Here is a 16,447-nt window from a genome sequence, read left to right as displayed (position 1 = left end):
AGTATCTAAATAATTAATACAAAGAAGAAAATGAAAAATGCTTTCAAAGGCTACAAATCAAGAGTAATGGGCATTCAGAGGAGGGAAAGATGATCTTTTCATCTGTAACACTTACGGGGTAGTTACAGTAGCTGCCTTATCACTTACATTATCTTCTCGTGTATTTAATTATAGAATCTATCACTGTATGGATATGTGGTAACTTTTTCAGATATTACTTAGAACTGCAGATACGTGCGTATCTAAAACCTTGGGATAATTATGAAACCAGAAAAACTAACTAAGAAAAGACATTTGTTCACATGATACCCATGTATTATTTTTCTGGCCCATTCTTCCCTATAAACCTGTAATCATATTCTGAATTCAGCACAGTCATAGAAAAACAATTGAGCAGCCTCTCCTTAGTTCCTTGTTGACTTTTATTACCATCTCCATGTACTTTGAAATCACAAATTGTCAGTGATAAGGAGTGAGGGGTTGGGTAGAAAAGAAAAAACGTGAGGTATCTGCAACGTAACATTTTCAGTCCTAGGGTGGGCTGCTTATGGAGTTTGTCTACTTCTGTGTACCTGAGTTAAAGAGCCTTTGAAGTTTAGTTCTGTGTAACACTGAGGATCTTCCCAGGCCTAAAGGGTGGATGCTGGCTGGGAACAGCGGGAGACCAGTGGTATGGGTCCCATGGGCCAGGAAAAATATAGCCTTTTTCCAAAGCTCTTTTGGTCTTAGCTGCAGACGATCCTAATAGGTTTTACTTTTCTTCAGCTCCCTCTGGTTTGTCTCTCCACCCACAGATATCCCACAAAAACTGTGGCACCAGCCACTGAAACATATTTCTGAAATGCTCAGAGAAATAGTTGAAGACCAGACTCATGGGTAAGCAAATCCTAATGATGCCTAGGTCCGTCTCACAGTGGTTTCTCTTGATCCTTATCATCTGTTTGAGGAGGGCCAAGGGGAAGGCATTACTGGTCTGTGACCACGCCCAAACAGGTAAGCACCTTGCTGAGTGAGAAGTGGAAGAAGCACATAGCTGCACGTGTGTCACTCTGAGCAGCTCAGCAGCAGTGCATATGTAAATACCTTGTATAGAAACTGTCCTGAGTAGTATTGGTATTGGATCTTGAGATGTACAAGCATAACGAGAAGAAGAGCAGACCCTAGGAAAACAGCAGAGCCCGCATGCTGCCACCACCCCCAGCCATGCAGAGGACCGTGCTCTCTGGGTCCCTTGGTCTTCTCCCTTCCTCTGTGCTCTCTAGGGAAGGAAATTCTAAATTTCTCCTGCACAGTAGGGTAAAATGTCCCTTTTTCCTCCTCTTTTTAATAAATATTTGTTTAGGGGCGCCTGGGTGGCTCAGTCGGTTGAGTGTCTGACTTTGGCTCAGGTCATGATCTCGTGGTCCGTGAGTTGGAGCCCTGCATCGTGCGCTGTGCTGACAGCTCAGAGCCTGGAGCCTGCTTTGGATTCTGTGTCTCCCTCTCTCTGCCTCTCCCTGACTGATGTTCTGTCTCTCTCTCCCTGTCAAAAATAAACTTAAAAAAAAAATTTTAAATAGAAATTTGTCTAAAATTAGAATTATATTCTAACATAAATTAGTTTCTAACATGATATTAAGTACTCTCATGCGTTAATTTTCCTAAAAGCAATCCCATTTAGGCTTTACTAACTTCTTTGTGACATAACACCCTGCACCTTCCTCTTGATTTACTTTTTTTTTTAGAGTACAAATATTTTATTTGTTGTCTGTACTAACTTACTAAGACCATCTCTATTTGTTCCTTTTGCCACTATTCCCTCTTGAAATTCTCTGTAATCTGCTCGCTGAGCCATCACATATTACGGTTGGTGCTCCTTATGTTCATGATCACTGATGCACATTTGGTGCCGGTTACTCACCACCCCGCACTCAAGATTCTTACCAATAAAGGAGGCAAAAAGAACTGGCAGCCAAGTGGGGTTCAGAGTATCAGCATGGTAATGGCCTGTAACACCTGTCAGTCCCATGTGCATGCTTTCAGGTTGTCTCTGGTGAAGAGCAGGACCTCAACGCAAAGCCTCATGGGACTCTTACCTAACTTAGATCTGCCTTAACTAGATTTCTGGGTCCACCTGCAGGGAAGGGCCAGTGAACAGGTTCCGGTGCTTTCTTAGCCAGCCACTAGGACTGCCTCACATACTCAGTTACTGTAGAAAAGAGGAAAAAGAACCCGGCCCATTTCTGCAAGGTAGGCCCTGTAGCCTCTGTCCAGGGAGTGTGAGAGAGCCCCGCTGCTCAGCTTATAGTGAGGTCTGTAGGGAAGATCCTCTGTGGAACCCATTCCTGGCTTTTCAGCCATCATAACCCAGCAGATCGCTAATGTGGCCCACAGAGCACCAGTTCTTCCTCTTGTGGGACAAGTAAGATTAATACTCACTCCCCTTTCTTCTTCTCTCCACTGTTCCACAAGCTAGATGTTAAAACATTTAATCACTTGCTCTCAGAACAGACATAGCAGACCCAGATCCAACCAAGAGGGGCCCAGAGCTCTCCTGTTCCAGGAACCTCCCCGGTTCAGAAGAGAAGTTCTGATCTTAGGCCAGTCCCACTCCATTTTCCCCAGGGGAGATGTTAAGCTGCTGACACTGTCACTGTGCATATTAATAGGTCCTTTCCTTGAACAGAGTCTATCTTTTAAATAGCCAGTGTGCCTGTCCATTCCCAGCATGGCAAAAGGATAGCTTCATAAAAGCTTCTAACTTTTCAGCTTCCCATACATGACAGGAAAGAATATACAGTATGCAGCCCATTCAAAGTTCATCATTGCCAAAATACTGACCAGAACCTTGTGTTTTGTCAGAAAGGAAATAACATATGTTTTTGTCTGCATCCCTTCCTGGTCTCCATCTGGACCCCAGGGAGCCCCCTCATTTCTTGCTCTGGAGCTACCTGGGTGGCTGCCTCAGGGCTGGGAGGCCCCCTCTTCACAGCAGCCCAGCTGTACAGGCCTTGCAGAAAGCAGAGGGGGCCTGAAAGCTCTCATCTTGTAGCATCCCTGTTGGTCATGGCCCAGAACCTTTCTTTGTCGAAGCCTGTAGCCACTCATGGTCCTTGGATATAAAGATTTAAGTGTCTAAAGTCCTCGGGACACATGGGATTTTGAAAGACCTGCCTTTGAAGGTCCTGTGATGGGTTCAGAATGGCATTGTGAGCTATTTTTTAAATCTAACTTGTATTCCTTGCAAGATGTACCTCAGTGGATAAGAACAATTTAAGCCAACCATTCGCAGACATTACAGCTGCTCTAAGAACCGAAAAGAGAAAGAAGTCAAGTTGCCCAGCTGCCATGTGTTTTGGTTCTGTTCCAGGTCCTACGGAGGCCCCTTTGAGTGCTGGTTTTTGTTCATTCACTTTGGAGGATGGGCTGACATCGCGGCTGAGCAGTTAGTGATGTCAGAAGCTGAACCCCCGGAAGCCCTGCTGTGGCTCTTGGCCTTCAGCCACAGTCCACGTGACAGGAGTCAGCAGCGAGCACAGACCATGGTGGGTGGCAGGACGTGCTGTGTGTGGTGCTCTGGGTTCGTCTCTTGGGATCAGAAAAGATGCTGCAGGAAGGGGCCTGTGGTGGGTTTGGCCTCCAGTAACCCCCAGGCACCTAAGCACTGGCTGTTCACTGTGCTCACGTGTGGTAGCATGTACACATCCACCCAGATGGGTGAGTGCACGCATGCTAGGTTTGTGGTTGGAGGCGTCTTCTTGCCTCACAGAGTTGACTAGACATGGGAAACTGCCACTCTGCTTTCCTGGGAAGCACCACAGAGATGAGGCATAGCCCTTCTGTCCCCCACATTGTTTTATCTGTTCTTGCTCAGCTGCCACCAATGCCCTTGTTTACAGTCAGCCCTGGCCCAGGGGCCAAGTCCTCTAGCATTTGCCGTGCAGAATCTGACCGCTCCTCTAAGGAGCACTGTCCTCTCTCTGATCAGCAGCCTGTCCCTGTCTGCTTCCGTCTTGACTTACTGCTTTCTTGGATCAGACAACAAATCCTCACATTACAGGCTTTGTTTAGCACTCTTACTAAAGTAATCTGATATTAACCCCTTAGCTTCTGAAAAAGGACTTGGGCATTCCCTAAATAACAGAGCAGCTAATACAGGACTGGCTGTCTATGGCAAATCGAGTTTTTATTTTATGCAGAGTATAATGACTACAGGAAGCAGTGCTTTGATTAAAGGCATTGGCACCTCCCTTGCAAATGTTTATTTGCCGGTTTTTAAAACTTTAGCTGCTAACACTTTTTGCTATTTTTAATAATTAAAGGGAGCAAGTTTCTTTATGTAGAGAGTAAGTTTCCTATTTGCTTCATGTTTTCTGTTTGAAAAAAGCAGAGACTAGTACAGATATGTCTGTATATTTTTCTTATTTAAAGACTCGCATGGCATGGGGTGCCTGGGTGGCTCGGTTGGTTAAGTGTCCGACTCTTGATTTTGGCTCAGGTCTTGATCTCACGGTTTGTGGTTTTGAGCCCCATGTCATGCTTGAAATTCTCTGTCTCCATCTCTCTCTCTGCCCCTCCCCTGCATACACTGTCTCTGTCTCTGTCTGTCTCTCTCTCTCTCTCTCTCTCTCCCAGAAATGGATAAACATTCAAAAAAATGAACGAATACTTGCATGGCAAAGGAAAGAAAGAGTTTTAGATTTTAAAAAGTTGAAATTTGGTGATAATTTATTTTGGATCAAAAATACGTTTTTAAGAAATTATCATAATCCACGTATGTTTTGAGGGTTGCTTTATGACTAAGAAGAAAGCTTTCTATCTCCCTTTTAAAATATCACATTAAACTTAAACTTATTAAGAGAAATCCTAATTATGTTTTCATTATCTTATTTTTAGTGATAATAGTTAAAATGTATATAGCACTAATGATTTTCAAAGCCCTGTTATATATACTTTATATTTGATTCCTTATAAGCTAAGTTGGTAAGTTATATGTTAAATTCCTGATCAATCATTGAAATGGACAGAGATTCACTTTTGAAAGGTAGAGAAATAAATTGTCCAAAAGAAAGGTAATTTCTAGAAAGTTCTGCATTGGCATGTCTAATACTTACCTTGGCTTTTTTTTTTTTTTTTTTTTTTTTTTAATCTGTACATAGTTCTTACTGCAGGGATGCTGTAGCATACTGGATAAAAATAGATCAGTTCACTCAGAGTAGTTTAGCACCAGCATGTTCGCTTCCTTCTTAGCTATCCTGTGAGAGGGGCTATCTGTCTTGTGACTGAAGACACGTTTCATGTTTGTGAGCCTAAAGCCTCTTCCTCCTTGGTGCCCAACCTGAGGCACTGGTGTGTGTGACATCCTGGGGAGGAAGTGGGCCCAGTTTTCCTAGTTTAGTAATACATACCTCTTTCTCTCCTGGGTTTTGTGAACTTTAAATCCCTTTGATGGTCTGTTGGGTGACTTGAGAAACAAACTGTGAGCTGCCTTTGAACGCATGTTTATTGTGAGATTTGAATGAGCCTGACAACATCTGTGCCCTTTCCTCAAAAGGTGTCATTAAATCCTGGTTAATCGCTCAGCCCTGACAGCGTATTGTGGGCCAGCCTCCACTGGCCATCCTTGAGGTTCAGTAACGGGGGAGCAAGGGCGACTGCCGCACAAAGACGCGCCCTTCTCTCTGCAGACCCTGTTTGCTGCCAGCCAGTGTTCATCTTCTTTTGCTAACTTTGAATTTAATCATGATAAAAACACAAAATGCCTGTGTTTGAATACCCATAAGAATTAAGCCAGGGTTCATACTCTGACTTTGTTATTCCACCTCTAGGAATTATCCTAGGGAAGTAATTAGAGATCCATACAAAGATTTATGTATAAGAATATCATTACAGCATTGTTGTAATTGCAGATGTTAGAAATGGCCTAAACTTTCAATGGTATGGAACTGACTAAATAAATTGTGACATATTCTAACCATGGACTAACATTCTGCCATGAAAAATCATGTTCTCAAAGACTTTATGTCATAGATACATGAAATTACTTACAGTGCATTGTGAGAACTGTAAGCAAACATGGCGCATAGTGAGCTCTGGGTTCACAAGGCCTGGGGAACAAATGAGAAGGTTGTGAACCTGGTTTCCTCCATCTCCCCTGGAGAAAATGGAGCAAGACCAGCCTGAGATTAAGTTAGATCAGATCTTTCATTTGGATGGTGGAGGTACATCATACCTTGTTGTTCAGACTTTCTAGTGAACATATGTAAATTTTCATAATGCAGGATAAAAAGTAATCCTTAGAAAAGAAAGCTTATCTCTTTTACTAAAAACAAATTAAAAAGCATTTAAAGTTTTGGCATGTCAGGTGAAAGCTTATGGATGTGGAAGGCATTTGAAGGGAAAGATGGTCTGGGATGAAGACAACCAGTCTTAGGGAGTACTGAACAAGGGTAGAAAATCAAATGCCAGTCAAGAAGAAAATGGATATGAAGGCATAGCTTCCTAAGCCCTGACATTTTTGCAGACCTTTTAGATGGTAAGATGGTCTTGGGCTCCCATAGATGCCATCAGATGAGGGCAGGCTGGGCCCAGCTGACAGAGGAGGTGGTGAGAGAGTAGCCCTCTCCTGTTGGAACGCTGCCATTCTCCGTGGAAGAGCCCCATGGTACAGTTTCTCACGGTCTTGGATTGTGGTCAGAATAGCTCACACAGCACTCCTAGTGTATTGGAGTTTATGACAGACTTCATTGAATGAGGCTTTAACTTCCAGGGGAAAAAAAAGACGACTCACACAAAATCCATAAAATTGGTCATGGGAATTCTCAGAATAGGCCTAAGTACTCTTTCGAAAATGATGGAACATAGCTGTTCATGAGTTCCATGTGGCATTTTGGATCTATGGCTTTCAGTTTTTCTTTGTTTTCCACGTCACATCTTGATGTACTATTCTTATAGCAAGCAGAAGTCTCAGCATGAAATAAGTATTTTTTATGCAAAAACAACCCACAGATCTATAACAATCACATTATGTGAATTCTACAGACTTGTGACCTCTGCTTATGCTTTCAACATGTATGAACACTGTCCCAGTGTCTAAAACAAAACAAATGTGGTGTGTGTGTGTATGTGTGTGTTTCCTCCCCTCAGAGATAACAAAAGGCAAAAGGCAAACCTCATTCTTATCAGAACATTGGCTCAGTGGAGGTCCAATTGCATGGGGCTTTAATTGATTTGTGGCTATGATAGAGAGCGAGTCTTCAAGGAGCCTTTTGTTCCTTTTCCCACAATATAAAAATCTGACTACATTCTGCTGAGGATTTTTCTCCGTCTCTTTTCTTACAAAAAAAAAAAAAAGGTCAATTCCTGGCGTGGTGCCTTGGCTGCTTAGCAAGACGAAAGAAAGTCAAGAAATTTCCATTACGCCCATTTGGGTTTGTGTGGAACAGAGTATAAGCTCAGACATGAGTCGCCTCTGTCTGCCTTCCCTAGGTCGCCAGTCCTCTCCTCTTTCTAGGGCTTGCTTCAAAGTCCCAAATAAATCCTAGAACCATACAGGTCCTGACTCTTCCCTAATCTCTCACCTTTGAAATTATACTTCCCAGGTAGAGGTAAAGGCAGTGCTCAGCCACCTCAAGAAGCTGCTCAGAAGTCCAACTCTCTCAGCCAGGGATCTACAGGCAGCAGCTGCAGAGAGCCAAGACAGAGACCTCAGACCACCTTCATGTCAACAGCTGATCAGGCACCTCCTCCTGAACTTCCTGCTATGGGCTCCTGGAGGCCATGCGATTGCTCGAGAAGTCATCACCCTTGTAAGTCTCCCCTTTAATAGTGTGCTAATTCTCATTTGCATTCCAGGTATGAGGATTGCCTGGCCTTTGACAAGTATGTGTACCAGGGTGCTATCCAAACATGGATGGACAGGCAATGAAGTTGAAAGTTGGGATGGACCCCAGAGCCTGCCCCTTGTGACACCTTTATAATAAGGAAGAAAATGGAGGCTCTGAAAAAAGAGGTCACAATTACTGTCAGAGTCCATAGTAAAGCTAGGTCTTCTGTCTTCCCATGTAGTTACTCTTTCAGTTACATTCGTCATGAAGATGGACAAGACTTCAGTGAGAAGTGTTCACTATAGCAATCCAAAAAATTTTGTTTGTTAATTAAAAACAGTGTTTGCTAATTACAAAGAATTCTTTCTGAAACCCAGATGACATGAGGGATAAAGAATGGTCCAAGTCAAAAGTGAGTATCATTCATGGCATTGGGTTAGGCAATGACTTCTTGGATAATGTCCCCAGAGGCACAGGCACCACCAACAAAAAATAAATAAACTGAAATTCATCAAAATTAAAACATGTTGTTCATCAAAGATACAAGCAAGACAGTGAAAAGACAAACTCAGGAATGGGAAGAAAATATTTGGAAATCACGTATCTGACAAAGGGGTTAGTATCCAGAATATATTGGGAATTCTTACAACTCAACAACAGCAAAAACCCAATTCAAAAATGGACAACAGATCATAAATAGCTAATAACCACCTGAAAAAATGCTCAACATTATTAGCCATTAGGGAGGTGCAAATTAAAACCCATGATGAGGTAACATTCCACACCCTCTAGGATGGCTATTACAAACAAAATGGAAATAACAAGTGTTGGTGAGGATGTAGAGAAATTGGAACACTCCTATATTTCCAGTTGGGAATGCTAAAATGGTACAGCCACTGTGGAAGAGTTTGATAGTTCCTGAAAAAGTTAAACATAGAATTACTATATGATCTGGCAATTCTACTTCTGTGTAAAAGAATTAATAGAATTAAACACTTGGCCACCCTGTTCATAACAGCATTATTCACAATAGCCAAAAGGTAGAAACAACCCAAGTGTCCATCAACAGATAAATGGATAAATAAAATATGGTCTGTATATACAATGGGAGCCTTAAAAAAGAATGAAATTCTGATATATGCTACCACATGGATGAACCTTGAAGACATTATTCTAAGTAAACTAAGCCAGACACAAAAGGACACATGCTATATGATTCACTTTTATGAGGTACCTAGAATATGCAAATTTATAGAGACAAAATGTAGAATAGAGGTTACCAGGAGCTGGGCAGGTGAGAGGAATGGAGAGTTGTTTTGGATAATGAAAAAAAGTTCTAGAAATGGATAGTAGTGATGGTTGTACAATATTGTGAATTTACTTCATGCCAATGAACTGTCCACTTCAAAAGGGTTAAAAGACCAAATTTAAAAAGCGTCCACATGCTAGCTTTTGGAATTTTTATTTGCTTTTGTTTTTATTTTTTACTGACATATAATATACATACAGAAAACATACAGCTTGATTAATGTTCATAAACCATAAATAACCATGCAGCCAGCAACCAAATCAGGAATGTTCTCAGCATCCAGAGAGCCCCTTCTTGCTCCTTTCCCTGGGCAGGTTCTGTTTGAATGTGAATATGGAGAGAGTCCCAGTGATAAGTAGGACTGCCAAGAACCTCAGAAACTAGCACCCAGGAGGTTCTCCTCAGTCCTGGTAAAACAGTCAGCATGGAGCAGGCAGGCCACAGCAGCCAGCCTGTTAGTCCTGCCTCTCATGTTCAGACAGAAGGCTAAGAGCTGAAAAAATGTCCATGTGTCCATAGACCTTGATATCAACCAACATTACCTCTGGCCAGCTATAAGTAATAATAGTCACTTTTCAGCCACTATCTCAGCCAAGTGATCAAGGTCAACATGACAGTCATAAGACATGTTGACTATAAGTACCCTTAATATAATGTGATGAAAATGGCACTTCTGTGATCTTCCTCCCCTAAACTTTTATAATCCCAGTCTAATAATGAGAAAAACAAATGACAAAAATACCTATGTAGCACTCTTCAAAACTGTCCAGGCCATCATTGAAAGGAAAGTGTTAGAAACTGTCAAAGCCAAGAGGAGCATAAGGAGACATGAAAACTAAATATAATGTAGTATTTTAGATATTATCCTGGAACAGAAAAAGGACATTATGGAAAAACTGGGGAGATCAGAAAAAGTCTGTCCTTTGGTTAATAAAATGCATCCATATCAGTTTATTAATTGTGATAAATGTACTAATTTAAGATGTTAATGGAAAACCAGATGTCAGAGATATGGGATCTTTCTGTATTATCTTTTCAGTAAACTAGAAGTCTAAAACTGTTCTAAAATTAAAAGCTATTTCAAAAAGTCAACAGCAGTGGCGCCTGGGTGGCTCAGTCGGTTAAGCGTCCGACTTCAGCCCGGGTCACGATCTCGCGGTCCGTGAGTTTGAGCCCCGCGTCAGGCTCTGGGCTGATGGCTCAGAGCCTGGAGCCTGCTTCCGGTTCTGTCTCCCTCTCTCTCTGCCCCTCCCCCATTCATGCTCTGTCTCTCTCTGTCTCAAAAATAAATAAACGTTAAAAAAAAAAAAAATTAAAAAAACAAAAAAAAAACCAAAAAGTCAACAGCAGGTGCTTTTGAATCATGAAGGTATTAGAGCCATTTTTGTCACCTGAAACAAATGAAATACTATGAGACAAATGAAAATGGAAACAACTTTCCAGAATTTATGACACACAGCAAAAGCAGTTGTAATAGGGAAGTTCATAGCAATACAGCTCCTAAGATCCAGGAACAAGGCAAGGATGCCTACTCTCACCACTTTTATTCAGCGTAGTACTAGAGGCCCTGCCCATAGCAATCAGACAAGATAAAGAAAAGACATCGAAATTGGTAAGGAAGAAATAAAACTGTCACTATTTGCAGATGACATGATACTATATTTAAGAAACCCTAAAGACTCCACCAAAAAACTATTAAGACTAATAAATGAATTCAGTAAAGTCACAGGATACAAAATTACCCTACAGAAATGAAACATCAAAAAGTGAACAGTCCCATTTACAATTGCATCAAAAAGACTAAAATACATAGGAATAAATTTAACCAAAGAGATGAAAGGCCTGTACTCTGAAAACTATAACATACTGATGAAAGAAATTGAAGACAGTACAAATAAATAGAAAGATATTCCATATTCATTGATTGGAAGAATTAATATTGTTACAGTTCTTACCCAAAGCAATCTGCGGATTCATTGCAATCCCCATTAAAATACCAATGGCATTTTTCACAGAACTAGAACAAACAATCCTAAATTTCGTATGGAACCACAAAAGATCCCAAATAGCCAAAGCAGTTTTGAGAAAGAACAAAACTAGAGGTATCACATGCCCTGATTTCAAACTATACTACAAAGCTTTAGTAATTACAATAGTATGGAACTGGCACAAACAGACATATAGATCAATGGAATAGAGAGTTCAGAAATAAATCCACATATATACAGTTAGTTAATCTACAAAAATGGAGGCAAGAATATACAATGGGGAAAAGACACTCAATAAATGGTGTTGGGAATACTGGACCACTATCTTATACCATATGTAAAAATAAATTCAAAATGGATTAAAGACTTGAATGTAAGACCTGAAACCATATAACTCCTAGAAGAAAAAACATAGGCAGTAAGCTCTTTGACATCATTCTTAGTGGTATTTTTTTGGACCAGTTTCCTCAGGCAAGGGCAACAAAAGCTAAAATAAAACAAATGGGATTATGTCAAACTTAAAAAAGCCTTTTCATGGTGAGGGAAACCATCAACAAAATGAAAAAGTAACCTACTGAATGGGAGAAGATATTTGCAAATCATACATCTGCTAAGGGGTTAATATCCAAAATATATAAAGAACTTTCACAACTTTAAAAAAATTGATTAAAATTGGGCAGAGGACTTTTTAAAAAGACATTTTTCCAAAGAAATACAGATGGCCAAGAGACACTTGAAAAGATGCTCATCATCACTAGCCCTCAGGGAAATGCAAATCAAAACTACAATGGGATATCACCTCACACCTATCAGATAGGCTGTCATCAAAAGGACAAAAAGGAAGAGTTGACAGGGATATGGAGAAAAGAGAACATTATATACCCTGTAGGTAAGAATGTAAATTGGTGCAGCCACTGTAGAAAACAATATGGAAGTCACTCAGAAATTTAAAAATACAACTACCATACCATCAAGGAATTCTACTTCCAGGTATTTATCTGAAGAAAATGAAAACATCTATTCAAAGAGATAACACACACCCCTATGTTCATTGTAGCGTTATTTACAATAGCCCAGATATGGAAGCAACCTAAGTGTCCATCAATAGATGAATGTATAAAAAGGTTATATATGGTATGTATATGGACTGTTATTACTCAGCCATAAAAAAATGAAAAAAAATGAAATCTTGCCATTTGCAAACACATGGGTAGACCTTGAGGGTATTGTGCTAAGTGAAATAATAAAGAGAAAGACTAAAAAATAATAATAAAAGAGAAAGATAAATACCAGATGATTTCACTTATATGTGGAACCTAAAAAACAAAACAGGCACCTGGATGGCTCAGCTGGCAGAGCATGTAACTCTTGATCTCAGGGTCATGAGTTCAAGCCCTACACAGAGCTTACCTTAGATAGATAGATAGATAGATAGATAGATAGATAGATAAAATGTCTTTATTTAAGAAAAAAGTAAAAATTAAAAAGAAAACAAATGAATAAGAAAAAATGGAAACAGACTCATAGATACAAAGAACAAACTGATAGTTACCAGAATGGTGGTTAGGGAGTGTGTGTGTGGGGTAGGGGGGGGCAAAGTAGATGAAGGGGATTAAGAAGTACAAACTTACAATTATAAAATAAGTAAGTCATAAATTCTGGTTCAAGATGGCAATGTAGGAAGACACCTATTCCACAGACATACCAAACCTATGCCTATTTATAGAGCAATTCCTCCTGAAAAACTGAAGGCTGACTGAAAAGCTTCTGCACAACAAAAGATAGGCCATAGAGAATGGCAAGAGAGATGGAGACATGGTAAGAAAGGGAACACACACTGCAAACTACAGTGGAGAGGGTCCCTCAGTACCATAAGTAGATTCATCTGCCCTGGGGCACAGAAAAAAAAAGTCATGGTTTAAAAGGCTAACTAAAATATAGAGGAATTAGCCCTAGACCCCTGCCAAATGGTGGGGGAGCTGCTGGAATTCTTTGGGTTTGAGAGGCTGGTGAGCACCATGATTTACGTTCTCCCTTCATCTTCATAGCATAGACTGGCCAGTATTTAGGCACCACAGCCAGCCTGCCACCTCAGCAAGCCCCATGCCTCTAGCCCACACAGCACCAGACACCTGTGGAATAGGAAAAAACAAAAACCAAAAACCTGTGGTTTAAAAGAACAATTAGAACATAAAGCCTCCAGCTCTAGAACCCTGCCAGTGTGTGTGTTTGGGGGGGGGGGGGGGTGAGGGGTGGTCTGGTGGAACTCTCTGGATCAAAGGGCCTGGCAAGTGCCATGGTTTACACTCCCCCTCCACCTCGGTAGCATGGATGGGAGCAGGGTCCAGGTGCCCCAGCCAGCCTATCACCGCAGTGAGCCTGGGTCCCTAGCCCATACTAACCCAAGCCTTCCCACCAAGGTGGCCTCAGCACAGTGCCGACAAGGGTACCCCTGGTCAGCATTCACTGTAGCTCTAGCCATCTCACCAAGGTGACACAGATGCAGGACAGCACTACTTTGGTTCCAGACAGTTTGCTAAGATACCCCCAGTGCAGGGCATCCTGGGCCCTCCCAGCCTATTCCCACCTTGGCCTCTGCTGCCCCATCAGGAGCCCCTTGTACTGAGCATCTTGGGACTGCAACCTACCTAGACACAGATCTAAGCAGCCAGCCAAAGTCACCAGGCCTACATTGTCTACACAGAAGATGGCCATTCTTTCAGGTTGAGGAGAATTAACTGTTTAACTGAATTCATCAAAATATAGGCCAGGCAAAATGAAGAGATGGAAAAATATGCTCCAAACAAAATAACAAGCACAAAACTCAGGAAAAAAGCTAAATGAAATGGAGATTACCAGTCTTCCTGATAAGGAGTTCAAAGTAATGATCCTAGAGATACTCACCAGAATGGAGAGAAAATTCAGTTAATTTACTGAGAACTTTAACAAAGACATAGATAATATAAAAAAGAATGAATCAGAGGCACCTGAGTGACTTAGTTGTTTAAGTGTCCAACTCTTGGTTTTAGCTCAGGTCACAATCTCACGGTTCATGGGTTAGGGCTCCATGCTGACATTGCAGAGCCTGCTTGGGATTCTCTCTCTGTCTCTCAAAAATAAATAAATAAACTTAAAGAATGAATCAATGAAAAATAAATAAATGAAAAATACATTAGAGGAAATCAACAGTAGATTAGAAGAATGGATCAGTGATCTGGAAGACAGGGTAATAGAACAACACCCAAGATGAACAGAAGACTTTTTTTAAATGAGGTTAAGGGCTGTCTTGGATAACATCAAGTGAACAAACAGAAGAGAGAAAGGGGCAGAAAATTTATCTGAAGAAATCATAGCTGAAAACTTCCCTAAAGTGGGGAAAGAAACAGACATCTGGGTTAAGGAAGTACAAAGAATTTCAAACAAGATGAACCAAAGGAAGTCCACACCATGACCATACTAATTTAAAATGTTAAAGATTAAAGATGAAGAGAGAATTTTAAAAGTAAGAAGAGAGAGACAACTAGTAACATAAAGGGAAACTCCATAAGGCTTTCAGCTGACTTTTCAGCAGAGACTTTGCCAGGTCAGAAGGGAGTGGCAGCATGATAGATTCAAAAGGATGAAAGGGAAAAGAAAAAAAAAAAAACAAACATACAAGCAAGAATACTCTCTTGGAAGATTATCATTCAGAATTGAAAGAGAGTTTCCCAGACAAAAGTCAAAGTAGTTCATCATCACTAAACCAGCCTTACAAAAAAATGTTAAAGGGAATTCTTTAAGTGGAAAATAAAAGGCCATAATCAGAGATAAGAAAATTATAAAAGGAAAAAATTTCATGAGTAAAAGGAAACATAGTAAAGATAGTAGAACAATAACTTATAACTTGAAGGTTATGAGACAAAAGTAGCAAAAAGTAGCAGTACATATATAACCTTGGATGGGATGGTAAAAAGGAAGTTCTTTTAGAATGTGTTCAAACTAAAGGACTATCAATTTAATATAGATTGCTATATAACTAGGATGTTATGCATGAACCTCATCGTACTCATTAACTAAAAACCTATAGTAGATACACAAAAAATAAAGAGAAAGAAAGCCAAGCATAACACTAAAGAAAGCTGTCAATCATAAGGAAAGAGAAGGAGAGATGAAAGAAATAGAGAAGAACTACAAAAACAACAGAAAACAATGAACAAAATGGCAATATATACATACTTATCAATAATTACTTTAAATGTAAATGGTCTAAATGCTCCAATTAAAAGGCAATAGGTGATGAAGTGGATTTAAAAATACTCAAGACCCTCATCTACATGCTGCCTACAAGAGACTCATTTCAGACCTAAAGACACAGACTGAAAGTGAAGGAATGGAAAAAGATATTTCATGCAAATGGAAACAAAAAAAAGAAGAAAAGTGAGGTAATAATACTCATATGAGACAAAATAGGTTTTAAAACAAAGACTGTAACAAGAGACAACGGCATTATGTAATGGTAAAGGGATTAATCTACCAAGAGGGTATAATAATTATAAATATCTATGTACCCAACACTGAAGCATCTAAATACATAAAGCAAATATTAACAGACATAAAGGGAGAAATTGCTAATAATAGTAGGGGACTTTAATATCCCACTTATTCCAATAACTAGATCATCCAGGCAGAAAGTCAATAAGGAAACAGTGTCTTTGAATGACCCTCTAGACCAGATGGACTTACATATATACAGAACATCACACCCCAAAATACCAGAATACACAATCTTTTCAAGTGCACATAGAACATTATCCAAGATAAATCACTCGTTAGGCCACAAAACAGGTCTCAGTAAATTTAAGAAGATTGAAATCATACCATGCATCTTTCCCAACAACCATGGTATGAAACTAGAAATCAATAACAAGAAAAAATGAAAAGAAAAATAAGAAACAAATGTGGAGGCTAAACAACCTGCTGTTAAACAACCAATGGGTCAATGAAGAAAATCAGAGAGGCTATCAGAAAAATACACAGAGACAAAATGCAAACACAATGGTCCAAAATCTTTCAGATGCTGTGAAAGTAGTTCTAAGAGGGAAGTTTATAGCAATACAGATCTACTGTAAGAAACAAAAAAAAAATCTCAAACCATCTAAACTTACACCTAAAGGAACTTGAAAGAGAACAAAGCCCAAAGTTAGTGTAAGGAAAGAAATAATGACGATCAGAGCAGAAATAAATGAAATTGAGAGTAAAAAAAAAAAAAAAGGAAAGGAAAGGAAAAAAAAGATCAGTGAACCCAAGAGCTAGTTTTTTAAAAAGTTAGACAAAATTGGTAAACCTTTAGGCAGAAAAAGAAAAAA

The 16,447-nt window shown here is 40.0% G+C and overlaps 1 protein-coding gene across 8 annotated transcripts in view; it reads left to right on the top strand.

Annotated features, from left to right (window-relative positions):
• Positions 1 to 16,447, top strand: part of FANCC (FA complementation group C) — a 268,544-nt gene that overhangs the window by 244,668 nt on the left and 7,429 nt on the right. For all 8 annotated transcript variants that reach the window (XM_042913461.1, XM_042913464.1, XM_042913456.1 and 5 more), the window contains 3 exons: positions 795 to 876; positions 3,350 to 3,524; positions 7,581 to 7,787. In XM_042913461.1, the coding sequence (XP_042769395.1) occupies positions 795 to 876; positions 3,350 to 3,524; positions 7,581 to 7,787 (464 nt within the window). The remainder of the gene's footprint in view (positions 1 to 794; positions 877 to 3,349; positions 3,525 to 7,580; positions 7,788 to 16,447) is intronic.

This window comes from Panthera leo, chromosome D4, assembly GCF_018350215.1.
Source record: "Panthera leo isolate Ple1 chromosome D4, P.leo_Ple1_pat1.1, whole genome shotgun sequence".
NCBI lineage: Eukaryota > Metazoa > Chordata > Mammalia > Carnivora > Felidae > Panthera > Panthera leo.
Note: the sequence above shows the minus strand (reverse complement) of the source record. Positions and strands in the feature narration are given on the sequence as shown.